The sequence below is a fragment of the Osmia bicornis genome, chromosome 16 (genome assembly GCF_907164935.1).
Source record: "Osmia bicornis bicornis chromosome 16, iOsmBic2.1, whole genome shotgun sequence".
NCBI lineage: Eukaryota > Metazoa > Arthropoda > Insecta > Hymenoptera > Megachilidae > Osmia > Osmia bicornis.
This window is the reverse complement of record NC_060231.1, coordinates 8,018,868-8,033,309: the sequence shown is the minus strand read 5'-3', so window position 1 is coordinate 8,033,309 and position 14,442 is coordinate 8,018,868. Positions and strand designations below refer to the sequence as shown.

General features: G+C 29.2%; 7 protein-coding genes across 16 annotated transcripts; 4 read left to right on the top strand and 3 right to left on the bottom strand.

Moving 5' to 3' along the window:
- Positions 1 to 160: 160 nt before the first annotated feature.
- On the top strand, positions 161 to 2,485 carry LOC114880076 (beta-1,3-galactosyltransferase 6). Of its 3 annotated transcripts, none has more exons than XM_029195700.2 (3): positions 161 to 936; positions 1,007 to 1,291; positions 2,398 to 2,485. In XM_029195700.2, coding segments are annotated over exons 1-3 (1,062 nt in total). In that variant the 3' UTR covers positions 2,399 to 2,485. The 3 variants fall into 3 exon arrangements, with proteins under 3 accessions (XP_029051533.1, XP_029051534.1, XP_029051532.1); XM_029195701.2 differs by having other exon boundaries at positions 2,377 to 2,465; XM_029195699.2 differs by lacking the exon at positions 2,398 to 2,485 and having other exon boundaries at positions 1,007 to 1,371.
- On the bottom strand, positions 1,662 to 3,562 carry LOC114880085 (inhibitor of growth protein 5). Of its 2 annotated transcripts, XM_029195713.1 has the most exons (4): positions 3,476 to 3,562; positions 2,809 to 3,261; positions 2,532 to 2,710; positions 1,662 to 2,446 (listed from the first exon to the last, which is right to left on the bottom strand). In XM_029195713.1, exons 1-4 carry the CDS (start codon positions 3,507 to 3,509, stop codon positions 2,345 to 2,347), a joined length of 768 nt encoding a protein of 255 aa, XP_029051546.1. In that variant the 5' UTR covers positions 3,510 to 3,562; the 3' UTR covers positions 1,662 to 2,344. The 2 variants fall into 2 exon arrangements, with proteins under 2 accessions (XP_029051546.1, XP_029051545.1); XM_029195712.1 differs by having other exon boundaries at positions 1,662 to 2,710.
- A 27-nt stretch (positions 3,563 to 3,589) lies between these two features.
- On the top strand, positions 3,590 to 5,821 carry LOC114880088 (synaptobrevin homolog YKT6). 3 transcript variants are annotated; one of them, XM_029195719.2, is made up of 4 exons: positions 3,590 to 3,667; positions 4,393 to 4,589; positions 4,665 to 4,936; positions 5,003 to 5,821. In XM_029195719.2, the coding sequence occupies exons 1-4, from the start codon at positions 3,621 to 3,623 to the stop codon at positions 5,141 to 5,143; spliced, it is 657 nt and encodes a 218-aa protein (XP_029051552.1). In that variant the 5' UTR covers positions 3,590 to 3,620; the 3' UTR covers positions 5,144 to 5,821. The 3 variants fall into 3 exon arrangements, with proteins under 3 accessions (XP_029051552.1, XP_029051554.1, XP_029051553.1); XM_029195721.2 differs by lacking the exon at positions 3,590 to 3,667 and adding an exon at positions 3,707 to 4,226; XM_029195720.2 differs by lacking the exon at positions 3,590 to 3,667 and adding an exon at positions 3,710 to 4,160.
- Positions 5,822 to 6,159: 338 nt separating this feature from the next.
- LOC114880075 (NADH dehydrogenase [ubiquinone] 1 alpha subcomplex subunit 10, mitochondrial) lies at positions 6,160 to 8,188 on the bottom strand. Of its 2 annotated transcripts, XM_029195696.2 has the most exons (5): positions 8,029 to 8,188; positions 7,867 to 7,939; positions 7,076 to 7,717; positions 6,599 to 6,985; positions 6,160 to 6,527 (listed from the first exon to the last, which is right to left on the bottom strand). In XM_029195696.2, the coding sequence occupies exons 2-5, from the start codon at positions 7,933 to 7,935 to the stop codon at positions 6,393 to 6,395; spliced, it is 1,233 nt and encodes a 410-aa protein (XP_029051529.1). In that variant the 5' UTR covers positions 7,936 to 7,939; positions 8,029 to 8,188; the 3' UTR covers positions 6,160 to 6,392. The 2 variants fall into 2 exon arrangements, with proteins under 2 accessions (XP_029051529.1, XP_029051528.1); XM_029195695.2 differs by having other exon boundaries at positions 7,867 to 8,186.
- Positions 8,189 to 8,528: 340 nt separating this feature from the next.
- On the top strand, positions 8,529 to 10,229 carry LOC114880080 (toll-interacting protein B-like). The gene is made up of 6 exons (XM_029195706.2): positions 8,529 to 8,765; positions 8,884 to 9,057; positions 9,176 to 9,309; positions 9,386 to 9,590; positions 9,668 to 9,844; positions 9,920 to 10,229. The coding sequence occupies exons 1-6, from the start codon at positions 8,718 to 8,720 to the stop codon at positions 10,028 to 10,030; spliced, it is 849 nt and encodes a 282-aa protein (XP_029051539.1). The 5' UTR covers positions 8,529 to 8,717; the 3' UTR covers positions 10,031 to 10,229.
- Positions 10,230 to 10,482: 253 nt separating this feature from the next.
- Positions 10,483 to 12,542, bottom strand: LOC114880077 (peroxisomal membrane protein PEX16). 3 transcript variants are annotated; one of them, XM_029195704.2, is made up of 6 exons: positions 12,451 to 12,542; positions 11,958 to 12,150; positions 11,669 to 11,885; positions 11,294 to 11,567; positions 11,111 to 11,214; positions 10,483 to 11,043 (listed from the first exon to the last, which is right to left on the bottom strand). In XM_029195704.2, the coding sequence occupies exons 2-6, from the start codon at positions 12,085 to 12,087 to the stop codon at positions 10,788 to 10,790; spliced, it is 981 nt and encodes a 326-aa protein (XP_029051537.1). In that variant the 5' UTR covers positions 12,088 to 12,150; positions 12,451 to 12,542; the 3' UTR covers positions 10,483 to 10,787. The 3 variants fall into 3 exon arrangements, with proteins under 3 accessions (XP_029051537.1, XP_029051535.1, XP_029051536.1); XM_029195702.2 differs by having other exon boundaries at positions 10,484 to 11,043; positions 11,639 to 11,885; XM_029195703.2 differs by lacking the exon at positions 12,451 to 12,542 and adding an exon at positions 12,212 to 12,353 and having other exon boundaries at positions 10,484 to 11,043; positions 11,639 to 11,885.
- Positions 12,536 to 14,402, top strand: LOC114880079 (thymidylate synthase). 2 transcript variants are annotated; one of them, XR_003790021.2, is made up of 5 exons: positions 12,536 to 12,881; positions 13,054 to 13,317; positions 13,381 to 13,643; positions 13,715 to 13,975; positions 14,201 to 14,402. XR_003790021.2 is itself a non-coding variant. In XM_029195705.2 (4 exons), the coding sequence occupies exons 1-4, from the start codon at positions 12,635 to 12,637 to the stop codon at positions 13,922 to 13,924; spliced, it is 984 nt and encodes a 327-aa protein (XP_029051538.1). In that variant the 5' UTR covers positions 12,536 to 12,634; the 3' UTR covers positions 13,925 to 14,058. The 2 variants fall into 2 exon arrangements, 1 of the variants encoding a protein (XP_029051538.1); XM_029195705.2 differs by lacking the exon at positions 14,201 to 14,402 and having other exon boundaries at positions 13,715 to 14,058.
- Positions 14,403 to 14,442: the final 40 nt, after the last annotated feature.

The following is a 14,442-nucleotide window of genomic DNA, read 5'->3' as shown; positions in this document are numbered from 1 at the left end:
AACAGCTGAATCTTCCTATTGATGGATGGAGTTAGGTCTTCATTCAAACAAAAAAGATAATTGCCTATCTTTAAAAGAAGAATGCAACAATATATTATATTCATCGTAGAAGCAAGCATTTAAAGAGCTGCAAAGTATCGAACATGTATATAAGAAGGTAATGTTTAAAAGGTTAAGAAGAATCCTTACTGACAAATTTGTTTACCTCATGGATTCTGTAACTCTTTTGCCATTAAGGCCTTCATCAAAAAATTTATACATGATGATCAGGAAAAAACTGCATGTAAAACTGAACATTCCAACGTTATTGATAATAGTCATGGTAGTTTTCCTATGTATACATTATTTATCTGCGACAAGATGTTCGCAGAATGAGAAAGAAATTAAAGCTAAATCGAAATTCAGACTGATAATACTTATACTCTCTAGCCCTGACAATTTGGAACAAAGAGCAACTATCAGGAAAACTTGGTTACCACAGAAACAAGCTACGGTTAAACATTTGTTTGTAATAGGAACTTTAGATTTATTGACAGAGCAAAAGGAAACTTTGCAATCTGAAAAACAAAAGTTCAATGACTTATTGTTGTTACCAAGGTTAACTGACTCTTATGGAACTTTAACAAAAAAACTTTTGTATGCTCTTAAAGAGACTTATAAGAATTATGATTTTAACTTTTTATTGAAATGCGACGATGATACATTCGTTTTAGTACATAAACTTTTAAAAGAACTAGATAAATGGGAGAGCAAAGGTACAAGGAAAGAATTATATTGGGGTTTCTTTAATGGAAAGGCACAAGTTAAAAGAAGCGGACCTTGGAAAGAAACAGACTGGGTATTGTGTGATTATTATTTGCCTTATGCTCTAGGCGGTGGATATGTCTTATCCTATAATTTAGTCAAATTTATTGCTTCAAACATGGATATTCTCAAGTGAGTTTTAATAGAAAATTTAATTCGCAATATCAGTTATAGAATATGTTTTAACATTTTGTATTTTTAGATTGCATAAAGCAGAAGATGTATCTGTTGGTCTTTGGTTGGCTCCTTTGGCAAACATTGAAAGAAAACACGATGTACGTTTTGACACAGAATACAGATCACGTGGATGTTCCAATCAATATATAATTACACACAAACAAACCATTGAAAATATGAAAAATCTGCATGAATACTATCAAGCATCTGGAGCATTATGCGTGAAAGAGATACGATATCGTATGAGCTATCATTATAATTGGACTGTTCCTCCTAGTCAGTGTTGTAATTTACAATCTGGCATCCCATAGTAAACAAATTTTTTCTTTTATTACATTCAACTTTCTAGTCAATTTTTTTTTTATTTTTTTTTTTTTATTAAACTATCGTGATTATCTAATCAATTAATTTTGTTGGTAAATATTATTTTATTAGTAGTGAAAATCATTAAAAAATCATTAAAAAATCATTTCACAAACTAGTTACAGGTTTAAAAATCTTACAGTTAGTCATTTAAATAGTAATTAATAGTAATCGAAATATTACTCTAGTATATTAAAATTTTTCATTCTCATCAGAATTAAGTACATTTACAGTTATCTCTTGTACATACATATAGCTTATATATCCTTTAACAGATGTTGCTATTAAAAATGTGTTCTTGTAAATCAATACATATATTTTGTTTTCACTTGTATATACACAAGGTTTATTTATACATATAGTATACTTTATTTCAACAAAAGTTTATTCTATACAATATCATTTACATTTATAAAATATAAAAACAGTAATAATTTTACTTTAATACTATAATTATGATTCAATACTTATGTAATAAGTATAAAGTTAACAAGCAAATCACAGACATTCAAAAAACGGCCCATTTATAATAAATTACTATTTTGTACATAAAAAAGAAATATATAAAGATAATAATAGTTATGGCCGATTCTCAAATCTTATTTTCTGTGATAAGCTGATATTTCGCTGTTTTTCCATTACATCTAATACTGTTAACAATAATCAATGTTTTGAGTATAATATTTTAGTGTTGTTCATTACATGTATGTAGTTAATAGTTTCATATAATGTTTAAGAGAGAAGAATATTTACTTCCCAACATATCCGTTTTTAAATAATACCACATTGATTAAGATGTAAACATTTTTTCAATAACATTAGATGCAATGCAAATGCAGACTTCAGTACTTTGTATTTTTTTACAAACTTCTCATTTTCTTTTCATACAATTTAACTTCGTTCCGTGTTAAATCATGAAAAGTCCAATATCCTAATTTTAGAAACGATATTTGAGTATTTTTTTTAAATAGTTGAATATATTTATACATTATCCTAAAACTTATTTTTTTTTCCTATCTTGTGTGCATTTAGGACAGTACCATTTCCCTTTAGGTTTTGTAGTTAATCCGACACAAGCAAAATGGAACCATTCTATAGGACACTATAGAAAAAAAGAAAAGAAAATTATGTATGATAATCGATATAAAATTATAAAATGTTTGGAGAAACATGTAATATGGACTTACATCTGGGTTATCACAACCAATCATTTCTCCGTAAGAAACTTGGTGACAAAGACAATAAGTTGGTTCATTAGGATCCACTGGCATATCTAAAACATCTGCTGGATGGCCAAGTGCAGTTGAGTCAACTTGTGCACCACTTCCTACAGCACCAGCAGATGAAGCAGAAGCAACAGATCCACCTAGAATAGGTATATATATTTAGCAACAAGTTACCATTTTTATTTTAATTTTAACAAATACACATAAGCTCAAATATAACAATAATAATAAATTTTACCCTTCTTCTGTTTTTTCCTAGCTGTTTTTGATTCATCTTCACTACTGGCACCTGCAGCACCCTTTTTTCTTTTCTCTTTCTCTTTCAACTTTTTTCTACCTTTTTTACTGGCATTGTTTTCTTCTTGTGCTCTACTACTATTCAAAGCCTTATCTTGTATTTCAGCTTCAAACCTTGCCAAATCTGAATCTAACCTTCTGATATGTTTATCCACTAATTCATATGTTTGTATTGCTAATTGAACTTTGTCATCACCATATTCTTTTGCTTTGTTAAACAGGTTTTGAATATGAGTCAATTGTTCTTTCTTCTTTTCTGGAGACTCTTTCTTCACATTTTTTAAATAGTCATCAGCTAGTTTATCTATATCTTTCATTAATCCTTGTGCCCTGGCATCTAAATCACGCATCAGCGTGAAATTCCTTTGTAATTCAATAGGTAAATGCTCTAAACCTAAGTAAACAAAATTGAGCTAGTAAAAAAGATGTTTTATACCTTTCACACGATATCAATTTGTTTGTCATATTTCAATATACCTTTTGATAAACTTAAATAAACTTAAATATTTACATTAAAAGTACTATCATATGTAAGCCTAACATAATTTTATATCATTTATGTGTTTTGTTTTTTCTATTTTACAGCAGATAAAAGAAAAAATACTTACTATCTAAATAGTGTTCCAAGTAGAGTGCAGTCATGTTTATTCTCAGTGAACCAAAGACTAATGAAAAATCATACACCTCTTGTGGACAACAGAGATTAACTCTAATTTGTTTGAAGTTTTTTCAACTAATATTGGTAAAAAACTGATGAGATTTCTTCAAAATGAACGATCAATGGTTGTGAATTGTGAAAAGTAAGACATTACTATCATGGCTACCAACTATATATACTTCATCATCCCACTTTTTTGGCGGCAAACTGTAGATCAATGCGTATGTACATATGTGTATGTACATACATAGATTTCTATTAATTGATTATTCAGATGATTATTCTAATACTGTCATGTAATTTGAATTTATAATAGAAAGAACCATTACATTACTATGCACTGGCTTTTACACATATAGTGTGTGTATAAAATGTTGAATGAAAAATTTGAAACAGTATTATTATGTAATTAACACACATATGTTTGTCATAATTATGTTTATACCTTGACAATAAATGTCAAATTTACCAATGAAATCGATCAATGAATTTGAGTAATTGAGAACCGCTGTTTAAATGAGCAACATGGCGATTTCCTTGCTTCTTAAGGTTGAAGTAGGTGTAGTCTGGTGTAGTCGTAAATGAAATATAGGAATAGTCACTAAATTATTATTAGGAACAAAACAGGTTTAACAGTAAGTGTATATCTGATGTGTGTTGTATGTTTTAAAGAACTAAAGTGGAAATGTGTTATACTCGTGGTAGGTTTGACGTATTCAGATTGAACAGAAAATATCTCTTTTTCTTTGGTAACAAAGGTCTATGGAAAACTGCAACACACTGAAAAAATAAATTATATTTTACACAAAATGTCAAATGTTCTAATCTGATAAAAAAAAAACAAATAGATCTCTTTTTATTTTGTAGCCAAAACATGGTAAAATTATATGCATTATCAGTTTTATATAAAAATCCTACATCGGCAACAACCTTAAAATCTGCCTATGATGTAGAATCATTCTCTTTTTTTCAAAGAGGAAGCGTTAAAGAATTTATGAGCTTTGTAAGTAAAACTATCGTAGAAAGAACTCAGAACAGTTCGAGACAAAGCGTGAAAGAAGGAGGTATAACTATTAATAAAACGAATTTTTGTTTGGTTTTGATAAAATAATATTTTATGTATATCAATGTTTTTACAGATTACATGTGTCATGTATATGTTAGAGCTGATAATCTTGCTGCAGTTCTTATATCGGATCATGAATATCCAAGAAGAGTGGCTCATACATTAATTACAAAAGTTATGGATGAGTTTTCATTGAAGTATCCACAGTCAACATGGGATACTTTAAGCGAAGCTACCATTGACTTTGCACAGCTTAATGTATATTTAGCAAAATATCAAAATCCAAATGAAGCTGATGCTCTTACCAAAATGCAGAATGATTTAGATGAAACCAAAATCATTTTGGTAGGTACAGGATGTTAAGAGTAATAGATAAATTAAATTCACTTTTTCACTTTATCTATTTTTTAGCACAATACATTGGAAGCTGTTCTTCAAAGAGGAGAGAAATTGGATGATCTTGTTTCAAAATCAGAGGGCCTTAGCGCTCAGTCGAAAGCATTTTACAAAACTGCTCGAAAAACTAATTCTTGTTGCAGTTTAGCTCCTTAAAACCTTAGATTAATCGATAGCATCAATCGATTGCACGAAATATTACTGTCATAACCAGAGTGGCAAATGCAAAAAAGGAAATTAGTATTATGTATGTTTGATTACAGAAACATTTTACAAATTCCATAATTGGTATAACGAGTTAAGTTTAATATTTTATGTACAGATTTTTTATATATAAAACATGAATGCACTTAAATGGTATAGCAAGCTACTATCAGAGTTGCCCAATTGTTTCTAATATGCTTACTGATTTCTATAAATCTTTTGTTAAAATGTGTTCAATATGTTGTGACTGAAAAATACTTTATTCCAACTAAATTTTATTTTATTTTGTTCATGCAATAATGAAATATATAAAGACGAAGTACAAATAAATTAATTGTAAACGTTTTATTGACAAAATTAAGTGCATGGTGTAAATTTATAAACGATTATTTTAACGTTTGTTTATAACGTAGTAATAATGAAAATGAGTAATATTTTTGGTAAATAATCATTTTTGTTAACATTTTTTTATTATGTTGTGGTGTTTTCTATTAAGAATATACTACTAAAATATTGAAAATTTGAAAAGATGGTTAAAAACAGCTAAGGTTTACTATTTTTACAGAAATACTATTGATAAAGATAAAAAAAAAAAAAAGTAAAGCAGTTTAGATATGATTTTATAATCGAGCACAGAAGTATAAAAACTGTAAAGATTTAACGTAATATATTTGTAAACTACCGTTGTTGATGTTTGTGCAAGCCAAAGTATTTGTATGAATTGTGCAAATTTTGCTACATAATAACTAAAAACATAGGAATGGTACTTTCATTCTCTTTCTTTTTAGTTTTCTTATATTAACGTTCTAGTTCTGAAAAATATGTGTTTAGAGATATAATACCAAACGAGATGAAATATATTTAAACTGTTCGTAATCTTCATGTATTATGTATGGATGTAATTTTGGAAATATATTTATATTTTTAACGTGTATTAACGCAGAAATGAAATAATAATAATAATGACATTTTGAAATATCATATCTCATAAACGGATTTATTATATACATTTGAAAATATATTACAAGTGTAAGTATGAAATAAATTATAAAGAATATTAAAATTGACAAAAGGGTGGTAGAACGAAACTCGCTAAAATTAGGGTTCCGTTCCTATAATGCTGCTTGTAATTCTTTTGTTTATTACAGGAAAACTTTATTTCTCAAACTCTAGAATTACGTTAGATTACTATTATCTTTTACTACATACTTTTATTAAGATTTACAAAATCACGAGGAGTTCGACGAAATGGATTAAGTTCTGGTTGGTCATCTTTGAACCAAAGATTTTTATCAATCTTTGGAAAAAATCCATAGTCATATTTTTCAGCGGGAATCTGAAAAAATACAGAAAATTTGTAAGTATTAATATCTTGTCTCTCAAATATGTAAAAGATGGTATACTTACACTATTCATTGTTGACTCTATTAGATCAAACTCTTCGGCTGTCCAATACAACTCACGAGGTGGAACTTCCATATTGTTATACATGTCCAATACTATTGGAACTTTTTCTTGAAATATTTGTATTGCCTCATATATTTCAGCTACAGAACCAAATATCCAATCTGCTAATCTTGGTTTTTTAAAAGTATCCAGATCAACTTCTTCTACATCGTGAATAACATCATTAAAATTACCCTCTTTGGACCAATCGTAAATTAATAATTGCGAATGTTCTTTTAATGTTTTTAAATATTTTTCTTTGTACGCAGTTTCTAAATCCGATAAAAATTTCGTTGTAAAGACTTTGGAATTTACTTCATGAGGATTACCTCTTTTCTTAATCTTCTCCTGTGATAAATTAATGTAAATTAATTGTAGTCAGATTACTTTAAAACAAACAGTGTTGGAATTCAATTGAAAGAGACAAGAAGAATCTACCTTAACAAGCTCCGGAGGTACATCTAAGTATATTACCAAATGTGGCCTAAAGAGTTTTTTGCATCCTTTGTTTTTCATAAACATGTACTGTGACATTGCTTCTTTACTGATATAACCAGATTTTAGCATAGCTTCCGTAAATACAATATCTGAGTAAACGCATCTATTAAGCACTACTCCTTGACCAGTTGATAGTACATGGAGTATTGCATTTGCATATTGCTCGAATCTCATTAGATAATACATTAATTGAAAGAATGGTACTCTTACATCATTTGGTTTTGCTAAAAATCTTTCTAGATCATAACTCTGAGCATGAAGTGGTAACTTTGAATCCATTTCACGCAAGTCATACCCATAAGGATTTATGTAAAGCTCATCGTGCCCTGGTGGTGGCATGTACATCATTCCAAATTGTTCTGCCAATTTTTCACAGAGTTTGGTCTTCCCAACTGCTGGAGGACCATCCACAACTATTATTCTGGTATTTTCATCATACCTCATTACAATTGAAGTCTTTGCCATTTGAAATGCAGAATACAATTTCTCCCAATATTTAAATGGGGCAGGCTTACGAACAGGATCGCATAGCGCTAATCTTTTCATAAAAGCTACTTGTATCGCATTGTGATTTTTTGGTATCTGGAAAAATAATGAGATAGAGGACATTCTTTTTTCAGCTGTTATGAAAATGTTAATAAGAACATTTTAATAATACCTTCAGTTATTATTTTCATACAACGATAACTTTCAAAAGTACATTATGATATAATATTATGAGAGATACTAACCTTACATAACCGAGGTAAAAAAGCGGCTGGAGTGATTTTAGAGACACCGATAGAGAAAACCGATGCCATGGTACTAGAATGAATATTATTCTGATAAAATCGCTTAAACAGGATTAACGAAACACAATTTGCTAAGTACTCTTCACATCATTAATCTCTTACCGAGTATACTCTTATTCCAAGATGTTCTTCAATTTCAGTGGTACTCATTCGTAAACGTCACTAGACTTAGGCCACATTAGGCTATCATTGTTACAATTTATAATCATTTCTAAAAGAGCAAACATATAAAGGATAAAGGAGAACAAACCTAAATAATTACATGTCTTTTGAAATAAATAATAATAATTGCAAAAATTTTACAACGTTATGTAGCCCGCTATGTTTATCCTTTATTCAGCTATTAGTTCTCGAATCTGATTACATTACATTTTTCATTAAACATATTGCATTTTATCGCTTGCGTGATTTCATTAACTGTTATCAATAAAATGTTGATCAGAGTACTGATTTCAAACATTTTTACTCTATAAATACTTGCTGTACGATTGTTATTTTAAATTGAAATTTCAAGTATCGTCATTTGATTTGAAAGTTATATATTTATTTATATATATACTTAGGTACATACATACATATATGTATATACATATATACATACAGGTAAATTGCATTCTTCGCAAATCTCTTAAGATGGCGTACTGTCACTGTGTCAAATGCATGTTATGATTAATCCGATGTATTAAAAAAATAGGTGTAGTTTGATAGGTTTCAGTTAAAGGAAAGATAGACGTAGAGAAAACGGTGTAGAAAAGCGTTTTAAGTCCATTAAAAGTTGGAAGAATTTTGTTATGGAAACCGAGAGGCGATCAGATTTATACGAAGAATGGAAACGACGGGTAAATAATGCAATTTCTAGACCAAATCTTGTAATTTCTCTTGAATTAAGTAAAAATAATTGTGGTTATTTTATCCGAATCCATAAAAAGGATACTAATAAAATAATTATTATTTCAGGCTTTTCTGGGCCCTCTTCCTCAGGGATTTCTTAGATTAGAAGAGCGCAATGCTCAACAACAACAAGAAGCAGCGGATCAACAAGCTGCTCTTGCGCTTCATCAGTTGCAAATGCAAAATATGCCAGCCATGCATGAACCGCATGTTGGTAGACTTAGTATAACAATTGTTCAGGTAATTTTCCTATGACTTTGCTACCAATTTGTGAATTTCATCTTAATTTCATAGAGTAGCAATATATCTTATTTGTAATAATACGTTATTCATAATTTCAAAAAGATACTTCCTGTAGGCTAAACTAGTGAAAAACTATGGAATGACAAGAATGGATCCTTATGTGAGATTAAGAGTTGGTCATGCAGTTTATGAAACGCATACATGCTCGAATGGAGCAAAAAATCCTCATTGGAACAAAGTTATTCAATGGTATACTTTTTATACAATATATTTGTTCCATTATATTTACCTACTACATGTATATTCTTTTTTGTTGTTGTTACAGCTATTTGCCACCAGGAGTTACACAAATATACATAGAAATCTATGATGAATGCTCTTTTGTAATGGATGAATTAATTGCATGGGGTCACATAGATATTCCACCCCAAGTTTTGCAAAAAGGAGAAATACACGAAGATTGGTATATGCTTAGTGGAAAACAAGGAGACAATCAAGAAGGAATGATAAATCTAGTTTTCAGTTATACGGTAAAGATTCTTAAATATATATTACAAGAAATTAATTTCTTTCTGGTATTGTGATTATGGATATGGTATATTCATAGACGAAATGCCATCCATATATGAGTGCTGCACCTCCAATTATGATGGTTCCCTCCTCAACAATGTTTGGTATGACACAGTATGCGCCGGTAAACGTTTACACTGCACCACCTACAGCTGCTGCAGCCTCACCTGTTGTACCCAGTTCTATGCCAAATGCTGAAGTTGAATTAAAACAGGTATAAAAATAATGGTTCTCAAAATAAGTGCTCGTTTTCATATTATAATCATTTCTGCGAGTATACGATTTACAGATTTCGGAGATGTTCCCAAACGTGGACAAGGAAGTGATTAAGTCAGTTTATGATGCGAATCACGGGAAAAAGGATGTTACTATAAATTCATTACTCCAAATGTGTGAATAAGTAATTTTTTATGCAAATTTTGCTGTTACTGAATTCCAAAGGCCATATTTATAGTTTCTGCTATGCTATGTTTCTTTTTAAATGTAATATATTTGCAAACTATTGCTACGCATTTTACCGTAATTTAACACTTAGAAACTTTAATGTAAAAGAATTCATAAAATATATTGGACAGGGAAATATATTTTATAAGAAAGTATCGTTTTTTACGTTTTATATGTATTCATTTATCCTCTCTACATATTTGTTATATACGCCTTATGAAATTCGTAGTTTATAAAAGAATTATTAAGTAGTATAAAAAATAAATGTGTACAAATCTTTTACGTTTAAAGGCATAAATGGATCATAACAGCTGTGTTAATATAGGTTTAAGTAAAAAAATCTGAAGTGATAAAAATATTCTATATTATTATTTTAAGCAAAACGAAACATTTGCAAAATATTATTTCGATTATACAAATAAAAAATATTTGTATTTTTTATCCAATATAAGATATATCAGTAATATGATAAATATATTCCTAAATGCTTAATTAAAGTATAAGAATTACATCTTTTTTTATTACCTTCACCTGTAATAAATAAACATCTGTAAACTTTATATCTATATCACTTCTTCGATATCAATCAATTCTTCAAGTTACACCTTTTTCTTATATTTCTAATTACCTATTATTATTTATAATCCCACCCTGAAATAATATTTTGTACTAATAATTTTAGTTTTATAAAATATTCGCTAATCTTATGTAAACTAGCTTGACCACGTGTAAAAATATGTGCTTTGCCAATGTGGTAGATATGTTTTTATCCTTTCTGTTACAAACTTAGCCAAAGGCACTTTATTGGACAAAGCAGTGAGAATCGCATATATCCTAATACAACTATATCTGTCATAAAATGGTGACTTCAATATATAAAGAAACAAAGCAAGTCTTCTTCTAAAAATCTCTTTCTCTTCCTCTTTACTGAACAACATATTTTGTGCTTCGTTGCTGAATATTTTTAAACTGAAACAAAAATATCAGTCATATCAGATTGTTTATTTTCATAGATCATCGATAACCAGTTAATTACCTAAGCGAATCAATGGCAAATGACAATAACCATGGCAGCCATTGTTTTTCTCCGGTAAGAGATATACATCCTAAATGAAGTAATGGTTTCACAATGTAAAGACTCTAAACATGAAACATAACGAATATTAAAAGACAGAATATAGTTGTATCATAATTAATTCAACTCAGCATCAAGGTGTACCTCTGCCAAAAGTAAATTCTTTTCTGATGCAGATGAACAATTCAAATTATCATTATCGCTAATGGTAGAAGATAAAGGTTCCCATATACGCATAGGTGCATTATTTGTGCCCCTTATACTTCTGACAACAGTACCGCATCGTTTCAATTTAAATCCTTCTTTCAGTTTATCATCATCAGACTCGTTTAACTTTCCTCTGTTGAGTGGTTGAATAGGAGGACTTTTTGTTATCCGTTCTTTGTACAAGTGAACTAACAAAAGCCTCAAGACAGTCCTATAATAAGATTATTCGCACAAGTTATGGAATAAAGATTTGTAGTTTAAAATTTGTTATCACTGACTCACTTAAATATTTGTATAATAGTGATTATATACCACTTGCCAGTTTGTCCCCATAATTTTTTAGCAGAGATTTCAAACAAAGTCTCCGTATATTCTACCACAGTCAACCAAATTTTAATTTTAGATTCAAATTGCGGAAATTTTAAACGCATACACTTTCCGCTACACATTAACAAATCGTTAAAAAGTACAATTAAGTTTGATAAAGAATAAAGAAGCTCCGATACAAATGTAGAATTATTAAATTGACCTAAAAGAATATTTTTGATGTAAATCAAATTGAAAATATTTATCTGTTAAAAAGGATAACAAGTTTTCTAACCAGCTGTAAAATAAGATAAACATTGTACTGTGTTTTCCACATCTGCCAATAATTGAGGATTTTCTATTATCCATCTTCTGTATGGTTCAATAACTTTCAATACAGATGAATTTACAGTATCAAATACCATCTTGATTGTTCAAATAATGTATTTAATAAAACTTTCTCGTAATTAACCCCGTGTGTCACGTTTCTGAAAAATCATCATTGGTTTGTTTCGATGGAACGAAAGATAGAGAGAGAAAAAACATTACTTTTTCTTTCACAATCGGTATGCCGATTGTTTATAATAAATTTCTTTCGTTATTCGGTATTAACACTTTATTCGTTACACATAATGTTACGATATTATTAATTTTTTTTCTAGAGCCAAAATTATCATGACTCTTGTGAAAACGTACCATTAATACATATTTTTGAAAAATTCTGAATAAGAAATAATAAGATTTGAAAAATGAATTTTTTATTTTTAACTAAATTTCCTTTCAATTACCATGGGCATTTTGAATTTCAAATTTTTGTAACGGCGAATTTAGTATATCACCGATTCGCACCTTCCTTCCCGTTGTATCGCAGCATCGCATCGCAGAGAAAAATAAATAAACTTTAAAGTAAACGCGTTAAGAACGTAATTCCTTTCCTTTTATTTGGTATTTTGCCGCGATTTTTGTCTAATTATGAGTGAAAATAAAGTAATTTTGTTAAACCAAAACGTCGCACATGATATGATTGATAAAATAATAGAGATGAATGGAAATGGAAAGAAAAGTGAAGTAACACGTGTAGAAATAGAGGAACACGAGGAGTATCAATATTTGAATTTGATTAAGAGAGTAATTAAAACAGGAGCTGAAAAGAATGATCGAACCAGCATAGGCACATTATCTATCTTTGGAACTCATATGCGATTTAATTTGCGAAATAGTAACGGAATTTATATAATTAATGTATCTTTCGCAAAGCATTATCTTTTCTAAAGAACATTACAAAGAATTTCTTATGATTTTTTTCTGTGTATACTTTCTGTTTCGTTCTTTCTCTAACACATTTGTTCGTATAATCATAAACTAATGATTGAAAAAATTCATCATTACAGATGTATTTCCACTATTAACTACAAAACGAGTATTCTGGAAGGGAGTGGTAGAAGAATTGTTATGGTTCATAAAAGGATCAACAAATGCCAAAGAATTATCAGAGAAGAATGTTCATATTTGGGATACTAACAGTTCACGTGCGTATTTAGATTCTTATGGATTCACTGATAGGGAAGAGGGAGACTTAGGACCTGTTTATGGATTTCAATGGAGACATTATGGAGCAGAATACAAGGATATGCGCGCTAATTATGAGGGACAAGGTAAATGTTATACCCGAAATTAATCAATTAAGAATACTCTAATGTTCAATTTTATTTTTATAGGTATCGATCAGTTGAAAGAAGTTATAGAGAAAATAAAACATACTCCCAATGATAGAAGAATAATAATGTCAGCATGGAACCCACTTGATATTCCAAAAATGGCTTTACCTCCGTGTCATTGTTTTGTACAGTTTTATGTAAGCAATGGGGAATTATCGAGTCACTTGTATCAAAGAAGTGCCGACATGGGTCTTGGGGTACCATTCAACATAGCATCGTATTCCCTCTTAACTTATATGTTAGCTCACATTACAAATTTAAAGGTAACTTTATATAAAGAAAAGAAGGTTCACAAATATTTAACAGAAACTTGTATTTCTTTGTTTATTCTTAGCCAGGTGAATTTGTACATACAATGGGTGACTGTCATGTCTACCTTAATCACATATCTGCACTTGAAGAACAAATTAAACGTGTGCCAAAACCATTTCCACAATTAAAAATAGTTAGAAACGTTGAAACTATTGATGATTTTATAGCCGAAGATTTTAAACTAATCGGATATGAACCACATGCAAAAATACCTATGCCAATGGCTGTTTAAATCATGGTGCAATCAAATTGCACCAAGATGAATAAAATTATAATTGAACAGGTTTTTACGCTTTTTTCTAAATTCAATATTAATATTAAGAATGTAATTTTTCGAATGATATTAAATCAGTATTATAATTTTTATTTTTGTCTATAATTTATTTTCTAATAAAAATTATATTTTTAATATACTCGTATCTTAGCAATTTGATATATTTATTTGTATTTGTATTTATATTTATATTTATATATTTATATCTATATCCACTTTTTTTTTTTTTTTCAGTACCAGTTCTTAATGTGGTCCATACATGCCTGTTACAGTTCTAAATTTAACGATCATAAATCATAAGTGTTTCATTTTACATTACAGAGAAAAAAACTAAAAAGAATGTTTCAAGGATGTAACTGACAAGCATGGACGATAAAAGGCCTTATGTATGGAACTCCTAATTTAATAAAATCGTTATTTCTATACAATATTTAAATCCAATACGTTCTTAAATCATAAATATCTGCTGAAAATAT

Bases quoted from the DNA above. Each gene is read 5' to 3' on its own strand.
- LOC114880076 (XM_029195700.2), top strand. From the start codon at position 161: ATGTTTAAAAGGTTAAGAAGAATCCTTACTGACAAATTTGTTTACCTC. The intron at 937-1,006 runs GTGAGTTTTAAT...TTGTATTTTTAG, and splicing joins TCAAACATGGATATTCTCAA to ATTGCATAAAGCAGAAGATG.
- LOC114880085 (XM_029195712.1), bottom strand. From the start codon at position 3,509: ATGACTGCACTCTACTTGGAACACTATTTAGATA. The intron at 3,262-3,475 runs GTAAGTATTTTT...TTGTTTACTTAG, and splicing joins CTTGGAACACTATTTAGATA to GTTTAGAGCATTTACCTATT. The intron at 2,711-2,808 runs GTAAAATTTATT...TACCTATTCTAG, and splicing joins TAGGAAAAAACAGAAGAAGG to GTGGATCTGTTGCTTCTGCT.
- LOC114880088 (XM_029195719.2), top strand. From the start codon at position 3,621: ATGAGATTTCTTCAAAATGAACGATCAATGGTTGTGAATTGTGAAAA. The intron at 3,668-4,392 runs GTAAGACATTAC...TTTATTTTGTAG, and splicing joins ATGGTTGTGAATTGTGAAAA to CCAAAACATGGTAAAATTAT. The intron at 4,937-5,002 runs GTAGGTACAGGA...TCTATTTTTTAG, and splicing joins ATGAAACCAAAATCATTTTG to CACAATACATTGGAAGCTGT.
- LOC114880075 (XM_029195696.2), bottom strand. From the start codon at position 7,935: ATGGCATCGGTTTTCTCTATCGGTGTCTCTAAAATCACTCCAGCCGCT. The intron at 7,718-7,866 runs GTTAGTATCTCT...TTATTTTTCCAG, and splicing joins TTTTACCTCGGTTATGTAAG to ATACCAAAAAATCACAATGC. The intron at 6,986-7,075 runs GTAGATTCTTCT...AATTTATCACAG, and splicing joins TACCTCCGGAGCTTGTTAAG to GAGAAGATTAAGAAAAGAGG.
- LOC114880080 (XM_029195706.2), top strand. From the start codon at position 8,718: ATGGAAACCGAGAGGCGATCAGATTTATACGAAGAATGGAAACGACGG. The intron at 9,310-9,385 runs GTATACTTTTTA...TTGTTGTTACAG, and splicing joins TGGAACAAAGTTATTCAATG to CTATTTGCCACCAGGAGTTA. The intron at 9,845-9,919 runs GTATAAAAATAA...TACGATTTACAG, and splicing joins CTGAAGTTGAATTAAAACAG to ATTTCGGAGATGTTCCCAAA.
- LOC114880077 (XM_029195702.2), bottom strand. From the start codon at position 12,087: ATGGTATTTGATACTGTAAATTCATCTGTATTGAAAGTTATTGAACCA. The intron at 11,886-11,957 runs GTTAGAAAACTT...ATATTCTTTTAG, and splicing joins TTTATCTTATTTTACAGCTG to GTCAATTTAATAATTCTACA. The intron at 11,215-11,293 runs GTACACCTTGAT...TTTCATGTTTAG, and splicing joins AGAATTTACTTTTGGCAGAG to AGTCTTTACATTGTGAAACC.
- LOC114880079 (XM_029195705.2), top strand. From the start codon at position 12,635: ATGAGTGAAAATAAAGTAATTTTGTTAAACCAAAACGTCGCACATGAT. The intron at 12,882-13,053 runs GTAACGGAATTT...TCATCATTACAG, and splicing joins GCGATTTAATTTGCGAAATA to ATGTATTTCCACTATTAACT. The intron at 13,644-13,714 runs GTAACTTTATAT...GTTTATTCTTAG, and splicing joins CTCACATTACAAATTTAAAG to CCAGGTGAATTTGTACATAC.